The sequence below is a fragment of the Rattus norvegicus genome, chromosome 16, assembly GCF_036323735.1.
Source record: "Rattus norvegicus strain BN/NHsdMcwi chromosome 16, GRCr8, whole genome shotgun sequence".
Taxonomy (NCBI): domain Eukaryota; kingdom Metazoa; phylum Chordata; class Mammalia; order Rodentia; family Muridae; genus Rattus; species Rattus norvegicus.
Genome location: NC_086034.1, coordinates 9,527,419 through 9,554,920, shown reverse-complemented (window position 1 = coordinate 9,554,920; position 27,502 = coordinate 9,527,419). Strand labels below are relative to the sequence as shown.

The 27,502-nt window shown below is 49.4% G+C and overlaps 1 protein-coding gene across 1 annotated transcript; it reads right to left on the bottom strand.

Annotated features, from left to right (window-relative positions):
- Positions 1-5,372: 5,372 nt before the first annotated feature.
- Syt15 (synaptotagmin 15) lies at positions 5,373-16,181 on the bottom strand. Its single transcript, NM_181632.2, has 8 exons — positions 16,070-16,181; positions 15,066-15,261; positions 14,117-14,253; positions 12,858-13,171; positions 11,083-11,253; positions 9,778-9,898; positions 8,720-8,899; positions 5,373-8,188 (listed from the first exon to the last, which is right to left on the bottom strand). Exons 1-8 carry the CDS (start codon positions 16,074-16,076, stop codon positions 8,046-8,048), a joined length of 1,269 nt encoding a protein of 422 aa, NP_853663.2. The 5' UTR covers positions 16,077-16,181; the 3' UTR covers positions 5,373-8,045.
- Positions 16,182-27,502: the final 11,321 nt, after the last annotated feature.

Genomic DNA, 27,502 nt, shown 5'->3' with positions numbered 1-27,502 from the left:
TTCTGTGATGCTTTTATTATTTGCTTTTCTGTTGTAGCTGGTGTTTTTTTTATTCTGGAGAGATGATCTAGCAATAAGGCAGCATATCAGAGACCCTTTGGAATAAGGCGGTATATCACAGACCCTTTGGAATAAGGCGGTATATCACAGACCCTTTGGAATAAGGCGGTATATCACAGACCCTTTGGAGTTACGGTTCCTCATTTGTTTTTCGTTTAGCCCCTGATGCACCAAAGCACGAAATATTGGAGATCTGTGTAAAACGTCTCCTCAGCACTCACTGTCTGCTGTAAACGGAAGTGCTTTCCTTCATTACAACTGTCTCTGCTGGGCTAGGGGTGCAGTGCTGTTGGTAAGGTCGCAAATGCGGTCGTATCCATCGTTGTCCCCCATTGACACTTTACTGTTTGGCTCCTGGCCCCTGCTCTGTCCTGTGAGTGGTCAGCACTGTGTGAAGTCTCTTTCTGGAAGATGAGCTTCCTCTCTGGCTAAGACTAGGGCACCCGCCTTCCATCTTTATCATGAGACTTCAGGAAGAACTCCAGCTCCTTGGCATCAGTTGTCTCCGTGTTCAGATAGCCAAAGGGAGGAGCACAAATGTTTCCATTTACAGTATTGTGACTCCTGCCACGGTACTGGATTAGTAGTGTGGAAATGGCTGTAGCCCCGAAAGCAAGCTGCAGGATTCAGTGTGGTCCTTAGTAAAATCCTAGTGAGTTTCTTCATATGGAACAACAGCACTCCTGGGCCAAACCACCCCCGAGGACAGAGCAGTGAGGAGGGGAGCAGTGACTTCAGATTTTATCACAGAGCCACCATGACAAAAGCGGACGTGTAGATGAATGGAGTTAGAGAGGATGCAGAAGCCAGCCCTGGCAGGTATGACGGAGCAGCGCACAGACGTACACCGCAGCGAGTGTGGCGTTTTCATCAACAGATGGCCCTGGGAAGACCAGGCCAGAAGAAGAATTCTCTTATCCAGTACAGAAGAGATTCAGAATGGATCAATACCTATAAGATCTGAAACTTTGACACTGCTACCAGAAGACACAAGGGCCATACTTCCAAGACAGAGACACAAGCCAGGACTCCCTGGCGCCTTCGGACTGGTGTGGCCGTAGAAGCACTCCAGTAGCTCAGGAAATAAGATCAAGAGCTGACAAGTGGGACTGCAGATAATTTTAAAACTTCTGTGAAGCACAAGTAAAGAGCATACAGGACGGGAGAGAAATCGTCAGCTGTATCTTTGACTTGGGATCTCATCAGAATAAAGAACGACAAACAAAATCAACAAATGGCACAGTTTTCAAGAGGAGTACAATTAGCTGAGAGGTGGTGGCACTCGCCTGTAGTCCCAGCACTCAGGAGTGCGGAGGCAGGCAGATCTCTGAGTTTGAGGCCAGCCTGGTCTACAGAGAGAGTTCCAGGACAACCAAGTGGTCTGTAAGTCTATTAAAAAAATATTCACCATCTCTAGCCCTCGGGGACATGCAAATAAAAACTATAGTCAGAGCCTATCCAAAGGGCCTGTCATCAAGGAGACAAACTGCAAATATTGGTGAGAATGTAGGGAAAGAGGAATCAATCGATCCTTACACACCGGGTAACAGCTCCAAACTACAGAGTCTAAGCAGTAAATAGATAGCAGCATCGTGCACATCACGGTATGCATCCCTGACACACAAGAAGAGTCACACTCAAAGCATAGTGTGAAGGGGGCAAACAGAACAGTGTCATCTCTTCTCATTCCTTAGGTGATATATAACGCGTACATTGTGCATTAAATATATTTAGATGACATGTGCCTGTACATTATATAGTGCCGGATCAGGTGATAAAAGCCGAGAATAACTGCTGTAGAAATCAGAGAGGAAGAGGCTGTGCTTGGGAAGGGCCACCCTGGACAGGGGCTTTTGTGGCCTGCTGGCTCTAGATCCAACCTGCACCACTTGCTCCAAGGTAACAGCCATTCTAGTGAGTGGCCATAGCGAGATCACCATGATGCTAAACACTAGAGGGCGGTGGAGACGCACCACAGAAGGCTGTGCTGCTCTCCCAGGTTGAGCCAGGCTCTCAGTCACGTGCCTACTCCCTCCTGCCCAGGACACTAAGTGCCCTAGGCTGGGTCCCTTTGGTGGACCTCCTTGGCTCACTCACTCCTGCCTGAAAGTTTGTCAATCAGCAAACTAATGCAAGCCCATACCAAGAGAGCCGAGGTGGTTATTTGCCAGACTTCACTCTTCATCATTACTGACAAACAGTTAATTTACACAGAAATGTGAGAGGAGAAATAAGAGAAAGACTGGAAGAAGACTTTACCTTCCGCACGTCCTAATTGCAAACTGCCAGCAGTCCTGAGCTCTCTGATGAGAGGGACTGACAGCTCCAGTGCTGCTCTCCTGCTGCGGGGCACAGAGAGACAGCAGCCTTCCTTTCCGCTCTACTTACAGGAGGGAGAGCTCTCCTGGCCTTGGGTGCAGCTTTATCCTGCTGATGTACGAAACCTCATTCAACCCCCAAGGGGTAGTTCCTTCCTCCTTTCCACAATGAAACACAATTCCTTAAAGCAAACAGTGATTTGGGCAATCATTCCTTCCATGGTAAGAATTAGGGGACTGTAATGGCTAAGTATTACAGTCTGTTTTTAAAATTGCATGCTAAATGCAATTAGGAAATTTGCCAATTGTGTTGAAGGAGCTGAGCTTATGGAATTTAATCAGTGAATTATTTCATTATGTTTTTCTGCTTAACTATTCAGACCTTTATAGCAGATTGCTAGCATCTCCCTGCTCCTTGGAGAAAAACTTAGAGCAAGTCCCCTGATTTCCTTCTCTTTCTTTTCTCTTTCAGTATTGTGACTGCTTTGGTCACCATGAGTAGTAAGTAAATAAAATAGAATTCCTCTGGTAGCTTCTAGAACCACAGGCAGGCTCTGTCCACATCTCCAGCCTTCAGTTACAGCTGCCCTGCTGCCTGAGTCCTGGCCTCCGTCTGGTGCTTTGGTCTTCCCTTCCTCCCCACCCCCTTTCTCAGGTGCATGGTCACCCCAGCAGGAGCCTCAACATGTCACTAAGTCACAGTGGAAGATCTCCCGAGGGGCAGGAAACTCTAGCTGATGTGAGCTCAGTACCAAAGTACTTCCGCAACCTCCCTTTAATGAGGTCTCCCCACCATTCCATGGCCTTGTTTTGCTGCAGTGTTCGTTGGCAGCAACACCATTGTAACCCCTTCACGATTTCTTTTTAAGCAGGGATTGTCTGGAAAAGGAAGTCAGTTTTGAAAATATATTTCTCTGACTCTCTTATGAACAGAATTCTGGGTAAATTCCAGTTATGAGGTGCTCAAGGCAGACCAGAAAGTAGCAAGAAAGTAAAAATAATCTCTCCCTTCCTCTGATAATTATCCCCTGACAGGATGCTCATGGATCTTGAAGTAATATGGGCAGACATTCCACACTGAAAAGTAAGAAAAACATAATTGGCAAATGACTGCACAAATTACAACATGCCATTATGGGATGCCAAATTGGCAGCCATGACACTGGGGCCAGGAGGCAGCTGCAGGAAATGCTCTCCCCAGGGATGCACCTTCAGGAGAGCACAGGTTCCTGGAGCTGCCTCCCATTATTCCTTTGAATTCTTCACCCCTCCCTGGAACTCTGCCCACTGTTCTGCAGCTTTGCAAAAAAAAAAAAAAAAAAAAAAAAAAAAAAAAAAAAAAAGCATGTATGCCTCTCTCTGATCCTGGACTTGCTTGGCCATAATGGTTTGCTTTGGCTCAGGGATATCTAGGGTCACCACGTAAACAGAAGACAAAAATATGCCCTCCTATGCTTCTGCCTCCACCTTGACAAGAGCCGTCTCTGAGTAGCTGGTGCTCAGTGTGACTCTGGCCTGGTGAGGAGCCCTGACCCACGGCTTGAGAACAAGTTGCCTCACCTGGGGCGGTTCACGCTCGGCCGAGCGGCCCACAGATGCAGAGGGTAAAAATGTCCACAGTGTACGAGCTGAGAACCTGTGGTCATGTGATATGCACTCACTATGGCCCAAAGAGCCAAAAAAGAGCCACCAAGTCGGAAACAAAGCAGCTCCTGAGAACCACTTTGCTCTTGAGGAACTTCCTGGTTTGACAGAGGCTGAGCATGGGGACAGAGGCCTGTCTAAGGGGAGCAAAGGCTGCAGTGTTTTCTCTGGAGCTTGGGAGACGAGAGCCGGAGACTAGCACTACCAAGGCATCCGAGCAAAGATGGACCCAGGGGACTTCCCTCTGGGAACGCTTGTTGAATTGTTGAGCTGCACTGTGACGTTAGCAGTTTGGGGGAATGTGCTAATTCTTCTAGAAATTGGAGTCAGGACCCACCGAGGAAGAGCTCTTGGCTGGAGTCCTTGAAGAAGGACAGTCCTGATTCTTCAAAGTTTGACAGTTGGTTGCCACGCTTCGGTTAAATAACGGTGGTGTCCGTCCTTGCTTCCTCATGCAGTATTCCCGCATGCATTGTATCCCTGCTGCCAGTAGATCCGGAAGGTTTTCTTGACTTTGGAGGAGGCACAATACTGATGTTATTTTCTTAAGATGGCCCATAATTGCTCACCCTTAAATAATTCTGCCCTCTAAACTCCTTTATGGAGTTAATTACATCCATTGACAATTACACCTAACACTGCCCCAGTATAACTAGGTTGTTATTTTGCATGATGTCAAGAACAGTGGTTTGGAGCGTTGGGCTTCACTGTGGAGCTCAAGATGGATGGTGGAGGCTGCCAGTGGGGGACACCGCTCCACGGGCCGTGCGCTTAGAAACCAGTGACTGTGCTTTACTGGTGTCACTCCCCCTATTGCCTGAAGTAGCGTTACCTCACATGCACTGTCTGCCTAACAACAGCGTTATGAACATACAGAAAACCTGTTTCTTCTTTTTGTTTATGATGATTACTAATTTGCTTCTCGGCCAAAAATGTATGAATTTAAATTTCAAGGGTCTGGAGGGAAAATGTTTTTATGATGAGGATTTGAAGCCCCCCTCCCCTTCTTTTTAATAGGGACTCATTATATAGTCTGGTTTTAAATTCCCAGCCTTCTGCAGCATGGGATTACAAGGGCGCATCACTATGCCAGCATGGGGATTTGGGCTTTGATGCCCTCTTTAAAATCCATATGGGTGGAGCTAAGGAGGTGGCTCATGACGGTTAGGAACCCTTGCTGCTCCTCCAGAGGATCTGGGCTCAGTTCCCATCACCCACCTTCGGGAACTCTGTTCCCAGGAGCTCTGATGCCCTCTTCTGGCCTCCTTGGGCACCTGCACACATAGGACGCACACACAGGCAAGCAGGCACCCACCCACACATAGAAATTTCAAGTTTTTAACTTAGAAATTATTATAACTATATTTTATTATTCCATGATTTTTAAAAGCATTTTTTCCAGAAAATAAAAAAAAACTACCTAAAAAGAATATATGGTTTTTAAATCTTTTTTTATAGTTAGCTACCCTCACAGGTAATATTTCTTGCAGTTGGTGTTTTATGTGTTTGATTACTATCTTTAGGAGGTTTGTATAATAATTATAACTGGAGTTCACTTCAGTTCACTCGTGGCTCATCTGTATAGCCACACCGATGTGCACAGAGCTGTGTTCCGAAGCCCCACAGTGGAGCTACGACGTCAAAAAAAGCCGGATGAGATCAGATGTGTTTAGCAGAGCTTGGTTATATTCTACAGTTAAGATCACACATACGGTAAACGTCAAGGATGTTGAGAACATATTTTTCTTACGTATTATGAAATTTTAAAACTCACATGTAAATAAGCAGGGCATGGCGGCCCATGCCTTTAATCTCAACTTGGGAAGCAGATGCAGGTGGATCTCTCATGAGGTTGAGGCCAGCCTGGTCTGCATAGTGAGCTCCAGGCCAGCCAGGGACTTAAATAGAAGGCACTGTCGCAAGCAAGCAAGCAAGCCACAGCAGCAGCAACATAAAAACAACACAAACCTCATTTTTTTTAAAATTACTTTATATCCCAACTGCAGTTTCCCCCTCTACTCTCCTCCCAGCCTCCCCTCCCGCCCCCTTCCCATTCACTCTCCTCAGTTTCTCTTCAGTAAAGGGGAGGCCTCCCACGGACTTCATCAAGTTGCAGTGGGACTAGGCACATCCTCTCCTATTGACAAGACAGCCCAATGGGAGGAAAGGGTCCAAAAGGCAGGCAGCAGAGTCAGAGACAGCCTGCTCCTGCTGTTGGGAGTCCCACTCAACGGACCCAGCTACACAACTGTAACACATCACATGTGCAGAGAGGCCTTAGGTCAGTCCCAAGCAGGCTTTCAGGTTGGCAGTTCAGTCTCCGTGAGCCCTTATGGGCCCAACTTAGTTGATTCTGTAGGTTTTCTTGTGCCCTTGACCCCTCTGGCTCCTACAAACCCCAAATCCCTCTTATTAAAGGCAAAAGAAGTGAATAAATATATCACGCTAATGTCTAGAAAATTGAGTAATCTGCATTTGTCAAATGGTTCTCATATTGGTATGTGTTAAATAACATTTGTTCAGCTTTACATATTTCTGAGGAACTGATCACCTTATGGGGCTGTAAAGAGTTTCTGCTAGAGTCACTCACACACAGGATCTGAGACGGCACCCAAGAGCTCACACAGGCCCATGAGAACCTGCATATTTCTTTACCTTGTCAGTCCATAGATATCTCTACAGTATGACTGCTCCTGCTTTCACCCCTCAGCACACCCACAGCCCGTTCATTTCTTGCCATTTCAGTTTCTCAGAGGCCTGTCAGACATACCAGGCCACCAACTCTCCCTTGTTATCCAAGAAAGACCATTGTCAATCACGGTCTCACGTTGGCATATGGGCGTGGCGGCAGGTATCCACAGTCTCTAGGTTCCGGATGAAACATTGTAGCTCTGCTTCAGCAGCCTGCCCTGCAGGCACAAGGAACTGTGCGTGCGTGCGTGCGTGCCTGCGCTATTGGAAGCCACTGCGGTGTGGATCACCTTGAAAGCCTGTAAATGAAGTGGAGAGGAAGAAACAGGAAGGTGTGTCCTTCTGGATCAGTCAGGCAGAGCTGTTTTGTATTGGTAGACATCAGAAGTGGACCTACAGAGGCACAGGTGAAGCTCCTTCTACTTCAACTGAAGTCGCTCACTGAAGACAAGAGAGACACAGGCAGGCAGTTCTGCTTTAGGTACAGTGCATGGACTCTGCCTGTCTGCAGTTTGGTGTACAGGCACACAGAAATAACAGGCACAGTGGCTGCTCGCTAGATCATCTAGTGGGCATTTGGTGACAGTGACTTTGATTCTGGGGACCACTGATCCAATGAAGTTTATACCTTTCGCCACGGCCCTTAGTCTTGAGGACAATACCATGGTCCCATGGATTCGCCTGTACAAAGCAAGAGTTAGGAGCTGAATGCCCAAAACTCTGTTGACCAGGTGACCACGAAAGCCAGCAAGAGATCACCTGAAGTAGGGTGTGAGACGCGGCATCCTGAGGAGGATGGCTGTGGTCAAGATGTCATGTAAATTGGGCTGCCACCTGTTCTATGGCTCCAGGGAGGGGCTACAGAGCAAGCTGTGCTGACCTCTCGTTGACCTCCTGGTATGTGGGTGGGCTGCTGCACAACAGGTCTCTCCCTGTTGTGGCCCACAGTTCATTCTGCAGAACGCCCGGCTTGGAAAACAAAGTATCCGTGGCCTCAACCCACCACTTCCCAAGGTGGTGGGACTCAGCTGGTGCTGTGCTCCCTTTCAGCACTTGAGGCTGTGCTCCGCCAGACAGAGTATCAGTTCTTAACCCTGAGATCCTATTTGACGTCATGACCTTGACAATCAGTAGCCCCGCAGATCCATAGGGGTTCGGTGGGTTAGGAGAGGCTGCTGGCCACAGATACTGGCCGGAGCTGGGTTGTGTCCTTTTTCCTTCCTGCACTTGAACACCCATGAGCCACTGTCTCAGGCTAGCCCCGCAGTTCACTGAGTGTTAGACGAGATGTCCACGGTGTTGTGTCGCACGTATGGGGACACGACGGATGGCTCAGGGCTCCATGGGGCGGCAGAGCGCGTGCCAGCGCTTCACCAGCTCCTTCGGCTTGCGGAGCATCTCATTCCAGTGCTCAAGCTCTTTGCCACGGGTGTACATGTAGGGGCCCACTACCACTCGGCCCAGTGGGTAGCTCTCTGCAGGGGAGAGAAAAGCTTTGTCACGATCTTAAGTACAGAAGTCATGCCACTATCATGCTAATGTCTGCGCTGACTTCTCTGTTTCCCATTCCCCTGTTCTCTGGAAGGAAGTAGCAAGCTCCTCTTCCCTAAGCATGAGCCTCCCAGCACTGTTCGCTCCCCCTGGGACTTTGGAGAAGGAGACCAGGTGAGAGCTTGCATTGGAGCCCCCGCGCCCTCACTGCCTGGCCCCTGCCCCAGGTCCCGTGAAACCCCAGACATTTTGAACTACTGTTGGAGAAAGCACTTTTGTAGGGGGAAAGGCCTCTTCCGTTGCATCCTTGCACACTGGGCAAAAGCATTAGGCAGTAATATCCACCCGTCATCTACCACTGGGGGAGAAGGTCCGGTGGGCAAGTACCCCAGCCTCTCTGAGAGCTCTGGGACAACTCCACTGGAGGGTAGCCATTGAGTGCTGCCTACAACTGAGGCAGCCCCAGCTTCTCATTGCCCCAGCACCATGTCCTCTGCCCCCACTCCCCTCCTTACTGTCCCCTTCTGTGATCTGCAGCACCACCAGGCTAAGGCTGGCGGTGTCCAGCTCATTGGCATCAGCCTTGAAGCTGAAGGTTTCATTGTACACGGGGTTGACGGAGCCCAGTACAGCCGAAGTCCTCTTGCACTTGACGAATTTGTTGTGATTCATCAGAGACACCTTGACAAACACGCCTGTGGGGCAGTACACAGACACTAGTGGGTAAGAGAAATGAGCACAAGCCTAGATCCTAAAGTAGGATCTCTGGCTAGGAGGGCCCCCTCTGTAAGCACCAGGTTCCCACCACTTTCCGATCCTTGACTGCCTGAGCCAGCGGATGTGATTGGAGCAAACCATTAGTGTGATGCTTTAAGACCCAGGGAAACCTGGTTTCCTTTGCCTTCCTCCGGCCCCAGAGGCGCTCATGCTCAGCTGGCCCAGTTTCCTGGACCTGGCACCATAGCCCAGCCTCCCTGCTGCTGGGAAGGCATTGTGTTTTGGGAACTCAGGCTTTGGGCTCATCCAGAAGCCAAGGGCTTCGGGGTGGGGTGCAGATGAGTTCACAGGCTTTGAACTCCAGCAGGTAGCAGGCATCTTCCAATGGCTGAGGTCATGAGGTGGGCAGGGCCAGTGCCCGGTTCCAGTGTTCTGGAAGGCCAGGAATCAGCGGCACTATCAGGGTACCAGCACCCCCAAGGAGTAGGAGCCTTTCCTTAGGCATGGGGAGGTAGGGGGCTGAACCTGCAGGTACTGGAACCATTCGGCAAAGACACAGGCAAGATAGGCAAGGCAGTTCAAAGAACCAAGACACTGCACTGAGGAACGGGAGGGACAGGGCGGGGTCTCCAGTCCGGGCAGAGCCCTTGGCGCCTAATGTTGCCTTAGAAAAGATTTTTGATACCAGAAATGTCCACAGATGGAGTACAGGGCAGAGTAGAGGAAGCGCCAAGTGTTTGCTCTTAGGAACATGAAGCACAATTTGGATCCCTGGTAGGGAGGTCAGACTCTAGGGCTAGGCTCACTAGGAGGAACCTAATCTAGGATCGGGCGAGGGAGTCGGGGGGTGACTCACTGACAACACCCCTGTCTTCCTGGAGCTGGAGACCCTTGGCCCGGAGCACGACCACAGTCAGGCGGCTCAGGTAGTCGTTGTAGCTGAGGCAGAACTGGAGATCACCAAACTCCGAGAGGGGCTGGGGAGGCAGAGATGAAAGCACTTACGCCCTGTCACCCGCCCATGACAAGCCTGCGTGGTTTCCTTTGAGGCTTGCGCCATTTTATAGACAGGAAAACTGATGTCTGGGTATTGGAAGACATTTGTGGAGTACAAGTTAAACATCCCCAGATCTAAAATGATCTGATACTCAAAACCTTTTGAACGCTAAATGTGGTTACATACCATGAAACATTACTTTAGGCTTTTCGGTGTGTGCGCATGCGCACATGCATGCGCACGTACAAGCATGTGCGTATGTGCTCAGATGCGCAGGTCCAAGCAGAGGCCCGAAGAGGACTTTGGACACTTTCCTCTGTCACTCTCTGCCTCTGTCACTTACTGCCTCGAGACAGGGTCTCCTTGTACGGACCCTGAAGTCCTCTGTCTGCGTTAGGCTGGCTGGCTAGCAAGCTCCCAGACTCCATCTGTTTCCGCTCCGCAGTGCAGGCTACACGGTTATAAGGCCGTACACCAGGCTTTTATATGGTGCTAGAGATGTGAATTCAGGTTCCCTTTTTTTCCAGTGAGTACTCGTACCCACTGAGCCATTTCTCTGCCTCCATATGCTCAAAATTAGTTAAAATACTGTATAAAGAAAGTCATACTTGCACGTTGTGGTTAATGTGCATATAACGTACATTGAATTGGAGTTGGGTCCACTCCCTAAGACAGCTCATCTTGTATATGTAAATATTGCAACATCTGAAAAAAAACTAAAAATCTGAAACTTCCCAGTCCTAAGCATTCTGGGTAAGAGATTCCCAGCCTGTAGTAATGGGCTAGAGCCCAGTCTCTGGATTTTAAAGCATGTTTGGGCTCACACAGGTCCTCTCTGAGGAATGGGAAATGGGAGATAAAAGTTTTCCTGGTCCTAGGCTCTCCCAGATGCTGGGACACTAGAGGTGTACACTACACCTGGTTGCCAGATGTAACTTTTCAAGTTGTTCCAGATTATCGCTTGAAGGATCTCAGTGTCCTGTGTCTCTGCTTAGTCAAAGTCCCATCCTCTCCTGCAGGGCCTGGGCCCAGCTCCCTGAGTCACCACTTGGTGACTGGGTGCTGAGGGAAGATGCTGGCCAGGCGGTGCCAGGTGGCCCCGTGCATATCTTGGCTAACCACGGTATGTGGATTCCAATGGTATGTGTCTGGTGACCATCTCACCTCCAGGTTCTCAGCTTCCAGGTCTCTCCAGATAACACGGTGGCGGTCCCCTGCCAGGGTCTCATTCTTCAGTGGGAACAGCACCTGGCCCAGGAGCTGGTGCTTCCTCTGCTTGTTTACGTGGTACACGGAGAACTTCAGCACCCTCTGGGCAACACTTTTGCTGGATACCTGAGGAAGGAGAGGACCCAGGCCAGGGTCAGGTCTGGGAGTAGGGGCCAGGTGGATAATATAAAATGTTCGAGACAGGATACACATCCAAAGCCAGGCTTCCCTGGGGACCCCTCTCAGCAGCAAGGCCCAGCCACCTGAGGAAGCATTCACAGGCTTGAGCCTTATCCTACAGTGTTTCAAGAGGACTTGTACCCATTGCTGCCTGGTGCCCCTCGGTACCCTAGGAACCAGAATCTGCCCTTGGAAAGGGTTTGCTTGCAGAAAAAGTGTCCAGAAAGCATAGCCCAGTCTTGTGGAGATGGGCTCTCTTCTCTCTGACTTGTGGCCTTCACAGCCGTGAGATGGGGTCATGGTTCTTCTTGTCTAGGAGGTAAAACCTCAGCGTCTGTGTCTGGCCTACAGCAGATGGCCAAATGGTACTGATTTGCTTGTTTAGATCCTTCTTTCCAGAGCACAGAGGCCAGGATCACGTGGGGTGTGTGTGTGTGTGTGTGTGTGTGTGTGTGTGGTAACTGGTCAAACTGCCGAGAATGAGAGACACAGTGGTCATCCCCAAACCAAACACCTTTTAGCCCTCTCCCCATCCAAGGCTCGGGAAACATCTAAGGAAAACCAAAGAATGTAAGAACCTGATGTAGTAGTGAATGCCTCAGATTCCAGGACCTACCTGGGTGACAGAAACAGTAGGATCTCTGTGAGTTTGAGAGGTCAGCCTGGTCTATATAGGGCAACCAGGGCTACACAGTGAGACCCTGTCTCCAAAACAGGCAAGCAAAAAGCCAAGAAAGCCTTTGGGTGTGAAAGCGTGGGGAAGTGAGAGGAACAGAACAGGCGTCCTTCCATTCAGTCTCCCAGCGCTGGCTCCGGTAGGAGGGAGTGGGCCACACCTCTTCCCAGCTCTCAGCCTCCTGGAGGAAGGCCTGAACCATCCTCCAGCCCCCCGAAATCACATGCTTTCTGGAAGTGGACTGGCCTCTCCTTCCCTCCAGTCACTGTGCCACACAGCTCTTGAGAAATGTTTGTCCAAGATCTCTTGGCAGGTCCTTCTAGGAGGCCCTGGACACCTGCTGTGGTTCCCAGGCTGTTGTAAGCACGGTGCACAGGCTTCTTACCCAGCCTTAGACCCAGGGTATGCAAAGGCACCAACAGGCTGCAACCATGGCTCCTGTCCCTGACACCTTCAACAGGACAGGCAGTTTCTGCCCCTACTCAAAGAGGACTGAGGGTCTGCCTCGGATGACCTTGCCTGTGATGCCCAGGTATTGGGTGACTTTCAACAGCTCCAGGGGCTGGAGCCTAGCATTGAGTAGACGTTTCAAAATTTGCTTTTGCCTTCTTCTTTCTCCATGGCAGCCAGGACAGGAGGAACCCAGTCTCTGACCACCTCTCTCTAAGCCTCATTAAAACAAACAAACAAACAAACAAACAAACAACCCCTCATCGCCAAGGACTCCTTCCTGGGGCTACTTCCTGTAGCTCCTGCTCCTGCCTCCGGAGTAAAGCAGAGCTGGAGGAGCCCTGACTGTAGGAAGTCCGGTTATCCTGCACAATGCTCCCTCCCAGGGAGCCCCGGGGCACTGGAGACCACGGCTCCAAGGTACCTGAAAGATGAAGCTCTCATCAAACTGTGGGTTGCAAGTTTTGCGTTTGGCCTTGGACTGAAGAAAACGCCGCTTGTCAGGCAGCAGGTGGAGCTTCACCAGCGTGCTGCAGGTCTCAGCGGGAACTTGCAGGTGCTGGGCCTTGATCAGGTCCACCAGCAGCCGCTCGGACTCCTGCTGGTACTCCACCGAGAACCACAGCCGGCCCAGGCAGCCATCGGGGAAGCCCGCCTCGCTCACGTCCTCTGAGGACTTGTACAGCTCGGGGTTGATGCTCCCCATTACACACAAGGGGAGGGAGGTCTGGCCAGCAGCTAGAGAAAGAGAAGGACATGGGGACTGTGGCCAGCTCTTGGTGCACCTACAGCATGGCCAGGCCACTCATAGGCCAGAGCGTTCCACCTGTCCTCGGATTGCCCACATCCCTGAATGTCAGGCCTTGTTTTCTGAAGCGCCATCCCCAGCACCTGGCCCGACTCTCTCTGCAGTGTCTAGGGAAGGATAGACAGCGACCGAATGCTGCCTTTCTTCTTACTCTTGGAATGGATAGCTGCGTACCGGAGTGTATCCTGGGAGATCTTCAGAGGAAAGAAGTGTCTGCTAAGCTCTGCCACCTCTCCCTATCCTCTGCCCTCCCTGTTGACCAATCAATCTATCAGCCTGGGGCAGGACCCAGTCCAGTTCTGTAGCAGGACATGCTTGGGTTCTGAGTCTATATTGAACACTTTACCTTTTTTGTTTTATTTCTTATGGTTATTTTTGTGCATACATGTATGTATGTAAGTAATATACATATATGATGTGTGTATGGGCAGGAACATGACACAGTGTGTGTGTGTGTGTGTGTGTGTGTGTGTGTGTGTGTGTGTGTGCAGCCCGTTCTTTCCTTTCACTTTACTTGGGATCTGGGGATCACACTTAAGCAGTCAAGTTTAGGTGGCATGTGCTTTTTACCAGCCAAGCCTTCTCATGGGTTCCTATGTCAAATTCTTTCTGCCTCTGTGTCCTTGGGCCAAGCCCTGCTGACACCCAGCTTCAGTTACAAATGAGGTTGTCGTTCCTTCCCCTTCAGAGGGAGGAAGTCACTGAGGTCCAACTCCACAACAGCATGAGTATGGAGTGAGGCAGGCACTTGGTGACCAAAGTACCAGAAACAGTGGACAGGGGTAACTCTGGCATCCTTGGGCTGGCCACAGGAGGGAAAGCAGATGGCCAGACCTAGCCAGATCAGTCCCTGTCTGAGTCCTGGGAGGACTTACCAGGACTCGAGGTGCAGGTTATGTGCTCTGGGACAGGGCAGGGGTCCTGTGGGGCCACAGCCCAGTCACCACCATGTAGGCGTACCCAGTCTCGGCCTTGGTGAGAAGGGGGTACCACAAAAGGTACACTTGGTAGCCTGTCCAAAAGAAGGGAAACCGCATGTAGATAGCAAGTGAATTATGTGACCTCAATGCTCAGCCAAGAGGCTGAGTGCCAGAGGCTGGAGAGAGAAGAGCCAGAGAGAGCCAAGAGCATCACTTCTGGGGCTACACTAGGACACACGCACACTCGCGTGTGCACACACACATACACACACACCAATACACACACACACTAATACACACATACCAATACACACACACCAATGCACACACACACACCAATGCACACACACACACCAATACACACACACACCAATACACACACACACCAATACACACACACAAATGCACACACACACCAGTGCACACACACACACACACCAATGCACACACACATACACACACACCAATACACACACACCAATACACACACACCAATACACACACACACCAATACACACACACACCAATGCGCGCACACACACACACACACACACACACACACACACACACACACACACACACACAGTCTGTCTACCCATAATAGAGTCAGGTGGGAGTCAGAGCACAGCCTCTGACAGCAAGCTGTCTGGCTTCTAATTCCTAGTTGTGCTATCTGGACCTGTTTTTTTTATATCCTCGGAGTCAGTTTTCCCAGCCAGAAAATGGGGTTCACAAAGCCTGCCTCCGGCTTATTGTGAGGTTTCTCGGTTCCTTGGCATAGTTCCCAGCATGCAGATGGCCTGAGATAAGCACCCCACAGCAAAACATTCCTTTCCCACCTTGTCCCACCCCACCACTGAGTACCCAAGCAAGGACTTAGAGAAAGGAAGGTCCAGAACCTCACCTGACAGATGGGATTCCAGCATACCGGCAGGGCCTCTCCTCTTTTTTGCTGAAGGAAGAGCTGGTGGCCGTGTCTGCTGTCTCTGGCAGTTCCTCATAGGTGAAGGTGGTACAAAGCCTCTTCCACAGACAGCAGCTGATTCCGATCAGCAGCAGCAGCCCCCCAATGATGCATCCTATCACCAAGGCCAGCTGCTCTGAGGCAGACACCGCCAGTGCAGGCTGTGAGCCAGATGAAGAAAGCCGCACACCAACTCACACACCTCTGTCCTTGGGAGTGAGCAGGGTTGGACAGCGCCCCACCCCCGGGATGGCACCTAAGTAGAATGTTTGCTGGTCTCAGCCCAAAAGATTTCCCTCGCAAGCAGTTGGCCCCGAACTTGGTTGTGGCTGTTCTCCAGAGGAGAAAGCAAACATAAAGCCTCTACTTCCCTGGGCTCCTACTAGGGTTTGGATGCGAGCTTGGGTGTGGGTGCCGCGCCCTTAAGAAAAGTCCAGGAAGGAGTCGCTGCCCTGTGGCTTGGCAGAGCTCATTTTGGTGGGTGGTGGTGGTGAGACATGGAAGGAGATGTGAGTCTCCACATGCTCTAGGCTCTGTAGATAGTGTCCAGTCAGTCTCCCCCCACCCCCTGCTCCCAAGCCCTCTATCAAGGGGAACTCAAGCTATGGGTGGAAGGTGGCAGGCAATGAAGCCTATTTGTAAAGGGTTTGGCAGATTTGAGAAATGGAGACATAAGGATCCCACATTTTCAGGGACTCTGGAGGCTATGCATGGAGCTGCCAACAAAGCTTAGCAGCTCGATCTCACTTGCTGGTTGCAGGGACTCGGGGCACGGCTTTTCCCAAGTTCAGGGGGCTAGATAGCTGGTGCGAAGGCGGGACCGGTACACATCTTAAAGGTAACTGAGAAGAGCTAGCTGCACTGTTTACTCCATTTCCGAGGTTGGCAAGCTGGAGACAAGTGCTTGAACTGTTGGGAGAGGGGTAGGAAGTGAGGCCACTTACCTGCCATGGGGTTGCTCCTGAGCGGCGCGGCTCCGGAGCTCTAAGACTCAGGCTGCTGCCTGGACAGCTCGGCAGGGACCGGGAGTCTGTGTAGTGCAGCCTCCTGAAAGCGAAGACTGCTGCGAGGTGGCCCGGAGGCAGGGCTCCAGCCCCTCAGGTCATGGCGATGCCCCGCCCTGGTGCTGGCCCCGTGCCCAGTAGGGGCTCGGAGGCCCTGCTGCAAGTCCGGAAACCAAGGGCTCCGGGAGGGGTAGTCCTAGGCACCCTTGCCAGAGGCCTGAGCAGCTTCCTGCTGCCCCTGCCAGGCAGGGGGTCACTCCCTTTGCTGAGGGTAGAGCAGAGCCTTCTTCACCAGCATCTGGCAGTGACTTGTATCTCACACACGGTGGCCAGAAATTCGCCCCGGTCTTCCATTGATCTCCTTCGAGGGCTGAGTTGCGCCTCCTTCTAGACCCCAACCCTGGTTTGGCTCCGGGGAGCCTTTCCAATCCCAGGCAGGCGTTCCTGAGCATTCCTGGGCACAGATCTATCTGCCTGGTCGTCCCAGCAGCAGTGTGGAGCTCAGGTTCCACAAGGTCGGATTTTCAGGTTTCCGACCCCATTTCACCTAGGTAACAATAACACCTCAAGAGTGTTCAAGTGAACATCAGAGGCTCTCACCACCTTGACGGTCTTAGCGGTGACTTAAAAAGTGTGTAAGGGATGGCAAGCCACTATTAAGGTGACAATCTGACCCAGGTGATCATTAACTGAGTCTTTGGTTATCCTGGTGATTGTTACTACACTTGATCTTAGCCAAAAGGTGGAGAAGCCAAAAGGTGGTATCATGTTCTCTGGCTGTTTTGATGATGAGAGGCTCCTGCTGGGGGCTCTGTAGGAATCTTCAGGGGTTGCTACCTGTGAGTTCACGCCCTCAGTAAGCGTCCTTTCTCTATTTCTGTAGAACTTCCAGGGAGGATGAAAAGCTCTGAAGGGGTGGGGGCCGCCTGTAAGAGGAATTGGGAAAGGGGAAGTCCGTCTTGTGTTTTACAGTTATAGAATTAACTAACACCCAAAGATGAAGCTTTGCCGCTGGGTGGCCAGAGGTGCTGGTGTGTCGTCTGCCCAAGGCGGAAGGCTGCACTGCACGAGTGGGTAGGTTGGTGGGAAGCTCTACTGGAGCTCTCCTTCACCCCAGGCAAGGGAGGATGGATTGTGAACCTTTACCTCCTGGGAAAAGAGGTCCCAGAGCGGCAGGCTCCTGTCCCTAAGGAATGGGCACACGATCTCATTCCTGAACCTCTTCTAGAAGGCTAGGCCACCCTGGCATTTCACTACTCCCCTTTCCTTCAGCAACTGTCCTGGCAACATAGTGAGATTGGAGAGTGTCGGGAGAGTCCAGTGTTCAGGATTGGTCAGGGAGACATTCATCTTTCCTCCCAGCTGTGATTAGACATCTGCACTTGTTAGTTCCTACTGCTGCAGTGAAAGCAGCTCCAGGTCGGAGGCTGAGGTGGGCCTTCATGGTAGTCTCTACCTGGAGGTCCAGTGAGGAGTCCTTTTCCAATTGCTATGACAGCTTACTAGAGCCCCCTCCTTCATCTTCAAAGCCAGTTTGCTGCATTTTCTAACCTTTGACTCTGGGTCTTCATTGTTGTTTTGTGTTTGTGACAGGGTCTCTTTACATAGTCCTGGGTATCCTGGAACTCGATCTGTAGACCAGGCTAGCCTCTAACCACCAAGATCCACCTGCCTCTGCCTCCCAGGTGCTCCCAGGTGGGGAGGTTGGTGACACTGTTTCTTGGGTCCAACTCTCTCTCAGCTCTTCTCTTGTAAGGACTCTCAAGATTGCAGAGACCCACGGGATAATCTCCTCATGTCAAGGCCTTTAATTTAACCATATCTGCAAGTCCCCCTTTGCCATTTGAGGTGATCTTATGAGGCATTGTGCTGACTAATTTTTATATCAGCTTGACACAGGCTAGAGAAGTCAGAGAGGAAGAAACTTCAACTGAGAAAATGCCCCCATAAGACTGGGCTATAGGCAAGCCTGTGGGACATTTCCTTAATTAGTGCTTAATAGGGACTGTGTGAATCACTCCATCCTGGGCTGGCCGTCCTGCGTGCTATAAGAAAGAAGGCTGAGAAAGCCATAGGGAGCCGGCACCCTTCCATGGCCTCCGCATCAGCTCCTGCCTCCTGGTTCCTTCCCTGTGTGAATTCCTGTCTTCACTGCTTTGGATGATGATCTGTTCTGTGGAACTGTGAGTGAAATAAACCCTTCCCTCCCCAAGTTGCTTTTGGTCCCGGCATTTCATCACAATAGTAATCCTGACTAGGACAGATATGGACAACTCTGGGACAGTCATTGGGCTGATCACAGCATCTATGTATCCCTTAGACTTGGGGCAGGAGTGGTTCGCATTCTTCTTCCTGCCACCTGGAGCTTTCCGTATGTCCCAGGGCTGTCTTCAGGCATCTAGAAAGGCCCATATGTGCCCTTCCTGGTAACCCTGTCCATAATGAGGCATGCTGCCCTATTTTGTACTTACTGCCTTTACTACAGAGTCTGAGTTGCTCTGGGTCTAAATCTGGGGATTGAGTAGAGACTGATATGTCCCTAACCCCATGCTATGCCTTCCCAGTGCACCCCTCTTCCTCTCTGGCCTCTTCTTCAGCCACCAACATCCAAGCCAGCTTTTCCCTCTGTCTATTTTTATCATCTCCAGAACCCTATTCCAGGCCTCGTTCACTAACAGCACTGCATGGGCTTTCTCTGGGCGCCCCACATTTGATCAAGTAGTTCTTGCACCTCATCCCTTTCAAGCTCCTCCATCCCTCTGCCTCTTAGGGTCTGGCCTGATACAGATTCTCTCAAGATCTGCCAGCACACTGGCTTCTTTTCAGTATGCCCGAGATACTCAGTCCTCTCCCACCTGCCTCAGACAGGCTCATCCTTCTGGTTGAACCTCTGGCACCTTCTTCATGAAGGCGTTCGTTACTGGCTCCTTATTCTCATAGACCCTGCAGCTGTCACGATGACTGAGGGGCCCCCTGTCTGTGGCTGTCATCCATCTTCCTCTCTCTAGCAGACTGGCTCTACCACGGAGGCAGAGCTATGTCTTATTCAGCTCCACATCTCTTGGGTCAAGGCTGTGATGACCATGGCTTGCGCCAACACTGGCCACATATCACATGCACTTGAAGCTTCTCAGGATGCTTCTCATCCCGGGCAGCAGCTGCTGGCGCTCATGCTCGAGCTCTTCTGTAAGCATCTTCCACCTCCAGCTGGCACACAAGGCATGGGACTTTTCTCACTAGAAGAGAGGCAGGAGGTCCAAGGGAGCTCATTCATTTTGTGGCTCTCAGTGTCCTGGGCCTTGTGATTCAGGCCCACTTTGTAACATCCCACTGAACTTCAGATTAGCCCTGAGGGTCAGAGCCAGGCTTTCAGAGGCGGAAACTAAAGAGCCATCATTGGAGCTGTAGTCATCTCCTGAGTTCAATTCCCAGTGACCACATGGGTCACAGCCATCTGTAATGGGCTCTGATGCCCTCTTCTGGTGTGTCGGAGGACAGCGACAGTGTACTCATATAAAAAGAAATCTTTACGGGCTGGAGAGATGGCTCAGCGGTAAGAGCACCCGACTGCTCTTCCAGAGGTCATGAGTTCAATTCCCAGCAACCACATGGTGGCTCACAACCATCTGTAAAGAGATCTGATACCCTCTTCTGGTGTATCTGAAGACAGCTACAGTGTATTTATATATAATAAATAAATAAATCTTTAAAAAAAAAACAAAAAGAGGCATCATGGCTCTTCCAGAAAGTAAAGGAACTAGATCCCCTAATTGAACGGGTCCACGTAAGTCCCCAGGAGACATGTTGCTTGGTGTTGCCCCTGAACTAGGCCAGAGTCAAAGATACTATGCTTTCCCCTCTGCACCGTGCTCTGAGACCAGGCTGGCTCAGGGCCAACTTCACATAACGGAAGTGCCGCCCAGGGCTGGGTGCAGCCATGGCCCCATTTCCTGTTTTCAGATCTGACTGATTGCTGGGTCTCTGGTGTTGGAAAACCTGGAAACAGCAGCAGACATAGAATTTTTAGTTCCGTAGCCAAAAGGAAATCACATCTTTATTGGCAAGTGCATTTCCAAGGAGACTTGCTTGAAGTCCAAGAGTTTCAAGGCCTTCGAACGCCTGCAGGTGATAAATAATTCAGTGTGGTGGATGATTCATGAGAAAGGGCACTTTCAATTAACCTTAAGAATCAGCCCCCATCCAAGGAAGTGTTACCTCTCATCACGGAGGAACAGAGAAGCCAGGGCAGGATAAAGGCCACACTGAGAGACATGGACAAGACCGTACCTCACATCTATATAAATGTCTCCCTGGTTAGCTAAGGTCCTTATTAATGACAGAGGAAACCCCTCCTCCAGCATTCCCTTCTTCAGCTACAAACCTAAGTTCATTCATTCTCTTCTTTCTTTCTTTCTTTCTTTCTTTCTTTCTTTCTTTTTCTTTTCTTTTTTCCTTCCTTCCTCCCCCCTCCCCCTCTCTCTTTCTTTCTTCCTTTCTTTCTTCCTTCCTTCCTTTCTTTCTTTCTTTCTTTTTCTTTTCTTTTTTCCTTCCTTCCTCCCTCCCTCCCCCTCTCTCTTTCTTTCTTCCTTCCTTCCTTTCTTCCTTCCTTTCTTTCTTTTTCTTTTCTTTTTTCCTTCCTTCCTCCCTCCCTCCCCCTCTCTCTTTCTTTCTTCCTTTCTTTCTTCCTTCCTTCCTTTCTTCCTTTCTTTCTTTTCTTTCTTTCTTTTTCTTTTCTTTTTTCCTTCCTTCCTCCCTCCCTCCCCCTCTCTCTTTCTTTCTTCCTTTCTTCCTTCCTTTCTTTTTCTTTTCTTTTTTCCTTCCTTCCTCCCTCCCTCCCCCTCTCTCTTTCTTTCTTCCTTCCTTTCTTTCTTTTTCTTTTCTTTTTTCCTTCCTTCCTCCCTCCCTCCCCCTCTCTCTTTCTTTCTTCCTTTCTTTCTTCCTTCCTTCCTTTCTTCCTTTCTTTCTTTTCTTTCTTTCTTTTTCTTTTCTTTTTTCCTTCCTTCCTCCCTCCCTCCCCCTCTCTCTTTCTTTCTTCCTTTCTTCCTTCCTTCCTTTCTTTCTTTCTTTTTCTTTTCTTTTTTCCTTCCTTCCTCCCTCCCTCCCCCTCTCTCTTTCTTCCTTTCTTTCTTTCTTCCTTCCTTTCTTCCTTTCTTCCTTCCTTCCTTCCTTTCCTTCCTTCTTTCTTTCTTTCTTTCTTTCTTTCTTTCTTTCTTTCTTTCTCTCTTTCCTTCTTTCTTCCTTTTCCCCCTCCCTCCCTCCCTCCCTCCCTCCCTTCCTTCCTTCCTTCCTTCCTTCCTTCCTTCCTTCCTTCTTTCCAACAGGGTTTGTCTGTTTAGCTCTGACTGTCCTGGAACTTGCTCTGTAGACCAGACTGGCCTCGAACTCACAGAGACCCACCTACCTCTGCCTCCCCAGTGCTAGGATTAAAGACATATGCACTGCTGCCTGGTTAGGCTAATTTCTTACAGCCCTATTACAGTTTGGATTGTATACTTATCTCAAAGGCATACATATCGAGAGTTGGTCCCCAGCCTGTGGTATCACTGGTAAGTGATGGACTCTTCAGCACATGGGGCCTAGTGAAAGGACAATAGCCACTGGGGGTGTGACTTAAAGGGGACTTTGGCCCCTGTTTCTGTTTTTGCTTCTGGGCTACTTGCTTTCCTATGTGTTCTCCTCTGTGACACTGTGTCCTTGGTGACACAATAGCACTGGCAACACCTGGGCATAGACCAAAACCTTTGAAGAGTGAGCTGTAAAGAGAATTTATTGTTTAGTGTTACCCTGAAAATCATGAGAGAAAAGACCAGTTCCACAATTTTAGAGCTGACTTTGAAGCAAACTTTAAGGCAGGATGATGGGCTCTGGCCAGGTCCACATCTCCGGGTTCTCGGAAAATGGCCACGAGTCATATTTTGGAGAGGCTTAAAACCACAGAATCACAGGACCACCATGTTTCTCATCAGGTTCAGTCATGGGCAAGAATATATCCCGATGTATTTCCTGCAAATCAGGTGGCATTCTGTCCCCTACCCCCAATGTCCTCACCATGGCTGTGGGGCTTTGCCCATGACCTCGCCATGGCTGATCTGTGCGTTTCATTGGTCACAAAGCTAGTGACACCGTCTAAGGTCTTGATTGGGTTCATCTCTCTGCCAGCTAAAGAATTAAAAGGCAGGGAAAATCTGGAGTGTAACAGGTGGCATTGGAGACAGCAGTGGACAGAATTAGCATTTGAGAAAGGCGTTGATCTGAGGTGAGGAAACAGACACTTTGCAAAGCAAAGAGGGGACTCAGAAAGTCCCCAAATCCAGTGTCCTCTCAGGCTGGGGTTCTTAAAATTTCTGAAGATTTTTCTTCCCCTAATTTAGGGTTGGTCAGTCTGAAAAAAAGATAGCATGGTTGATGGGCCCACAACTGTCGTGTAATGTGTCCTGATCCAGCCCATCAGCAGTGGCCTGCTAGAGGGAGGAAAATCCCACCAAGCCCATGATTTAAACTTTTGTCTTGAATCAGGAGGCTGAGCAAGAAACCAGCCATCTTGGAAATTTGCCACCTTTCTTGCCTACCCATAGACCCTCTCCCTGACTGTCTGCACACTGAAGAATCAGCCTAGCTCCCAGCATCTCAGTGGGTATAGAGATGGGTCCATGACCTCTAACGGGATAATGGCGACTTACCCTGGAGATTTCTGTGGCTTTTGCTGGAGAAGAGATGCTTCTTTTTGAGTAAGGGTTGTTGACCGGAAGGAGATGTCTGGGCTACCAGAAGCCTGCCATGGAGGAATAGGTAAGACGAGGTTAATACAGGAGCATGAGACAGAAGTGGAGGTTCAGAGAGAAAGAGATCTACGTGGCAGTGTTGCCTCTCTCTGGATGTCTGTTTCTGTTCAATAAATCACTGGGTGTCTCCTTAGCTAGAATGAGGCCATTTCTGCTTCTTGTGATGTAACAGTCATGGGTACATCAATCTTCTCCCCACTGATCTGTGGTTACATTTTCTGAGGTTTTAGGTATGAGGTTAACTGTATTCTAAAAACATTTTTTTAAAAGATTCGTTTATTTTATGTATATGAGTACACTGTAGCTGTCTTTAGACTCAGAAGAGAGCATCTGATTCCATTACAGGTGGTTGTGAGCCACTATGTGGTTGCTGGGAATTGAACTCAGGACCTCTGGAAGAGCAGCCAGTGTTTTTAACAACTGAGCCATCTCTCCAGCCCTGAAAATATTAGGCAGTGTATTACTCTTCTGTTGCTGTGATAAAATGTTATGACCAAGACAATTTATGGAAGAGTCGATTTGGGCTTACAATGCCAGATGGATAGGAGTCCAACATGGCAGGACAGCAAGCAGCAGAGAGGGCAGCAGGCACAGGAAGTAGAGACTAAACCAGAACTGGGGAGGGGCTGTATACTCTCAAAGCCCACCCCCAGTGACATAAGCAAAGCCACATCCCCTAAACCTCTCCAAACAGCACCCCCGACTGGTTGTTGAAATGTTGGAGCCTGTGGAGGACAGTTTTTTTTTTTTTTTAAGATTTATTTACTTATTTTATATATAAGTACACTGTCACTCTCTTCAGACACACCAGAAGAGGGCATCAGATCCCATTACAGATGGTTGTGAGTCACCATGTGGTTGCTGGGAATTGAACTCAGGACCTCTGGAAGAGCAGTCAGTGCTCTTAACCACTGAGCCATCTCTCCAGCCCTGGAGGACAGTTCTTATCAAAACCACCACAAATAGACAACCCAGAAATAAGCAGCTCACGACTTTCAATTATGGGATCTTGTGAACATCAGTCCATTCCTTCCTACCTGGGACTTAACTCAACTCCGTGTTTCAATGTATCCAAGCTATATGCTTTCCCCCAACTAGTCACAGTAGCATTCTTGTTTACCAGGTCAACTGTTGTGCGTGTCTCTGTGCCTTTGTTCAAGGAGCATTTACATAGTAGCCTAGCACTATTAAATCATGTCTGTTTCATTTACCTCGTTTTTTATCACATCACATAGGCATTGTAACTTATCCTATCACTACAAAAGAGGGTGATTATAGTACAATAAGACTGATAGACCAAATTCACAAACTTTTTATTATAGTGTTATATTATGCATTCTAATATATTGTTAGTTACTGTTGTTAATCTCTTATTGTGCCTAACATAAATTTAGTCAATTACAGGGAAGGATGGATAGGAAAAAGCATAGCGCATGCGCAGCGCATGCGCAGCAAGGTTTGATGCTACTATGCTTTCAGGCACCCGTTGGCAGTGTTGCAACGAGTCCTTCTGGTTGAAGGGAATCTGCTGCAGTGTTTAGTTAGCAAAAGCGGAGGCTGAGTGCGGGTTGCAGATGAGCTTTTATTCCATTTTACAGTGGGGAAGCAAGTCGCCGAGGTGAGAGGCAGCTAGGAAGGGCCTAATCTTGGTCTGCCAGCTGTTCTGGGTGCTATCTTGACCACTATGCTCGTTTGAATGAAAAATATCCCCCATAGGCTCAAGTATTTGAACACTTGGTCCTCAGCTGGTGGCGCTGTTTGGCACTGTTTCAGAACCTTTAGGGGTGTGGCCTCAGTGTAGGAAGCACACTTTTTTAAAAAGGGGCTTTACATAATAATATTATTGTTATTTGGGAATTTCACATCATGTACAGCGATCACACTTACTTCCCAGTTCTCCCAAGTCTGCGCCCCAACCCTTGTGACCTCCTTCCGAAGAAGAAGAGGAAGGAGGAGGAGGGCAAGGAGGAGGAAGAGGAGAAGAAAAATAAGAATAAGAATTCCAATTTGTGCTGCCCATATCTCACAGGAGCATGGTGAAACTCCCATTAGCCAGCCACTGAGCCAGGCTCAGTTAACAAAACCGAGTCCTTCCCCACCCACATCCCTTTCAGAAGCCATCAGTTGTGGAGAGCCACACTTCAACATCTTTATCACAATTTTTAAGAGTTCTCTTTGACAGATTTTTGTCTAGGCTGTTACTTGGGGGGATAAATGTAGGAGTTGTCACAGAAGCCTTCTATGTCCCTCTGTCAACTGTGAGTCTGCAACCATTGATACAATGTAAAAGTAGCTGCCTCACCTTTTACAATCAGTTGGCCCACAGATCATGGACTTACACATGGTTTCCGGTGACAGCAAGAGACCATGGACATCCACATGGTCTCCGGAGTCAGCCTGTGCCATGAACCTCAGCGTGGCCTCCGGTGGCAGTACAGACCACTGACATTAACACAGCCTTTTTCTCAGCACAGGCAACAGATACCACCACAGTCCTTGGCAGCTGTGTAGGCCAAGGAGGTCAACACAGCCTCTGGGCAACATGGGCCATAGACACCAATATAGTCCCCAGAGGCAGAATGGCCCATGGACACCAACTTGGCCTTATGCAGCAGCATAGACTACTGTGCTGGCCAGTTTTGCGTGTTAACTTGACACAAGCTGGAGTTATTACAGAAAAGGAGCCTCAGTTGTGGAAATGCCTTCATGAGACCCAGCTGTAAGGCATTTTCTCAACTAGTGGTCAAGGAGGTAGGGCTCATTCCATTGTGGGTGGTGCTATCCCTGGGCTGATGGTCCTAGGTTCTATAAGAGAGCAAGCTGAGCAAGCCAGGGGAAGCAAGTCAGTAAGTAACATCCCTCCATGGCCTCTGCATCAGCTCCTGCTTCCTGACCTGCTTGAGTTCCAGTCCTGATTTCCTTTGATAATGAAAAAGCAATGTGGAAGTGTAAGCTGAATAAACCCTTTCCTCCCCAACTTGCTTCTTGGTCATGATGTTTGTGCAGTAATAGAAACCCTGACTAAGACATCCACATGGTCTTTGTCACTTGTGTGGGTCACCGACATCAACAGGACTCCTATCTGCAGTGGGACCATGGACCCCATTGGCCCTTGATGGTAACACAGCCCATGGGCATCCACCCACATGGCCTTGGGTGACTGCACAGGCCACTCAGGAGTCACATCTTGAGTCTTATCCCTCACAGTTTTTGGCCAGACCACCCACAGCTATGCCACATTCAGGGGAGACCAAGAAGATGAGTGGCTAATCTTTTTAATCTTAAAGGAAGGACCTGGTCAAGCCAAAAAGGACTCTGGGAATGGCTGTGTGGTTTTTTCCCCCTTATAAATGAAATGAAATAAGAAAATCAAGACTTCAAAAGTTTAGGCCCCCCCCCAAAAAAAATTAGGAATTTCCAAGCCCAGATTTAAACCTGATGTGGTGAGGTCTTTCTCTTGTACCACTGTCATCTTTCTATTGTACCATGAATCTTCTGCACATTAAAAACTAAACATGGAGAAACTTCAAGCATAGATGTGGGTGTGTTGTTCTTCCTAACCAGCAAGCAGAGGAGACTGGCAGCCCAGAGCACTACAGCCATGTAAGTGTTTTATCAAAACCTCAGGCTCCCTCATTTTTCTCCCTCAGGCTTTAGCTTTTGATTTGTGCTGCTAGTTTTATATCAGTTTGATTCAAGCTGCAGTCATCTGGGGGGAGGTGTCTTCGATAGGGCTTCCATTACTGTAAAGAGACACAATGACCCAGGCAACTCTTATAAGGACAATATTTAATTGGGGCTGGCTTACAGGTTCTGAGGTTTGGTCCATCATCATCATGGTGAGAAGCATGGCAGTGTCCAGGCAGGCACGGTGTAGGAGGAGCTGAGAGTTCTACATCTTGTTCAAAAGGCAAACAGGAGAAAACTGGTTCCCAGGCAGCTAGGAGTAGGGTCTCAAAAATCCACCCCAACAGTGACATACTTCCTTCAACAAGGCCACACCCCTCCAACAAGGCCACACCCACTCCAACAAGGCCACACCCACTCCAACAAGGCCACACCCACTCCAACAAGGCCACACCCACTCCAACAAGGCCACACCCACTCCAACAAGGCCACACCTCCTAACAGTACCATTCCCTGGGCCAAGCATATTCAAACCACCACAGGAGGGAACAAGCCCACAGGCTTGTGGGGGCATTTTCATAATTAATGATCCATGGGTGAGGACTCAGCCCATCATGGATGTGGACATGCTGGACAAGACTGTCAGGAAGAAGGGAGGGAATCACCGATGGAATAGTGGTCACCTTTAGTTGGCAAAAATCCCCCTTTAGAATCAGGAATGGACATGTGATTTATTTGTGCCAACGAGAGTAGAAGTGGTGTCTGTCACTTCCAATGGAAGCTTCTGGAGCAGATGAGTAATTTACCATGGTTTGCTGTTTGTTTTTGTGCATCGCAGTGGTAAAAGCAGATGTCAAGAAGCCACCACGAGGAACAGAACCCTCTTGCTAACCAGCGATGGGACTAAGATCGAGAAATAAGCTTTTGTTTAGTTAGTCTGCGATAATTTCATACAGTATGTGTC

What these genes read in the sequence shown, in the direction of transcription:
- Syt15 (NM_181632.2), bottom strand. An exon ending in AACCTGCACCTCGAGTCCTG is followed by an intron (nt 13,172 to 14,116) that starts GTAAGTCCTCCC and finishes CTCTTTCTCTAG; the next exon opens with CTGCTGGCCAGACCTCCCTC. An exon ending in ATGAGAGCTTCATCTTTCAG is followed by an intron (nt 11,254 to 12,857) that starts GTACCTTGGAGC and finishes CTCCTTCCTCAG; the next exon opens with GTATCCAGCAAAAGTGTTGC.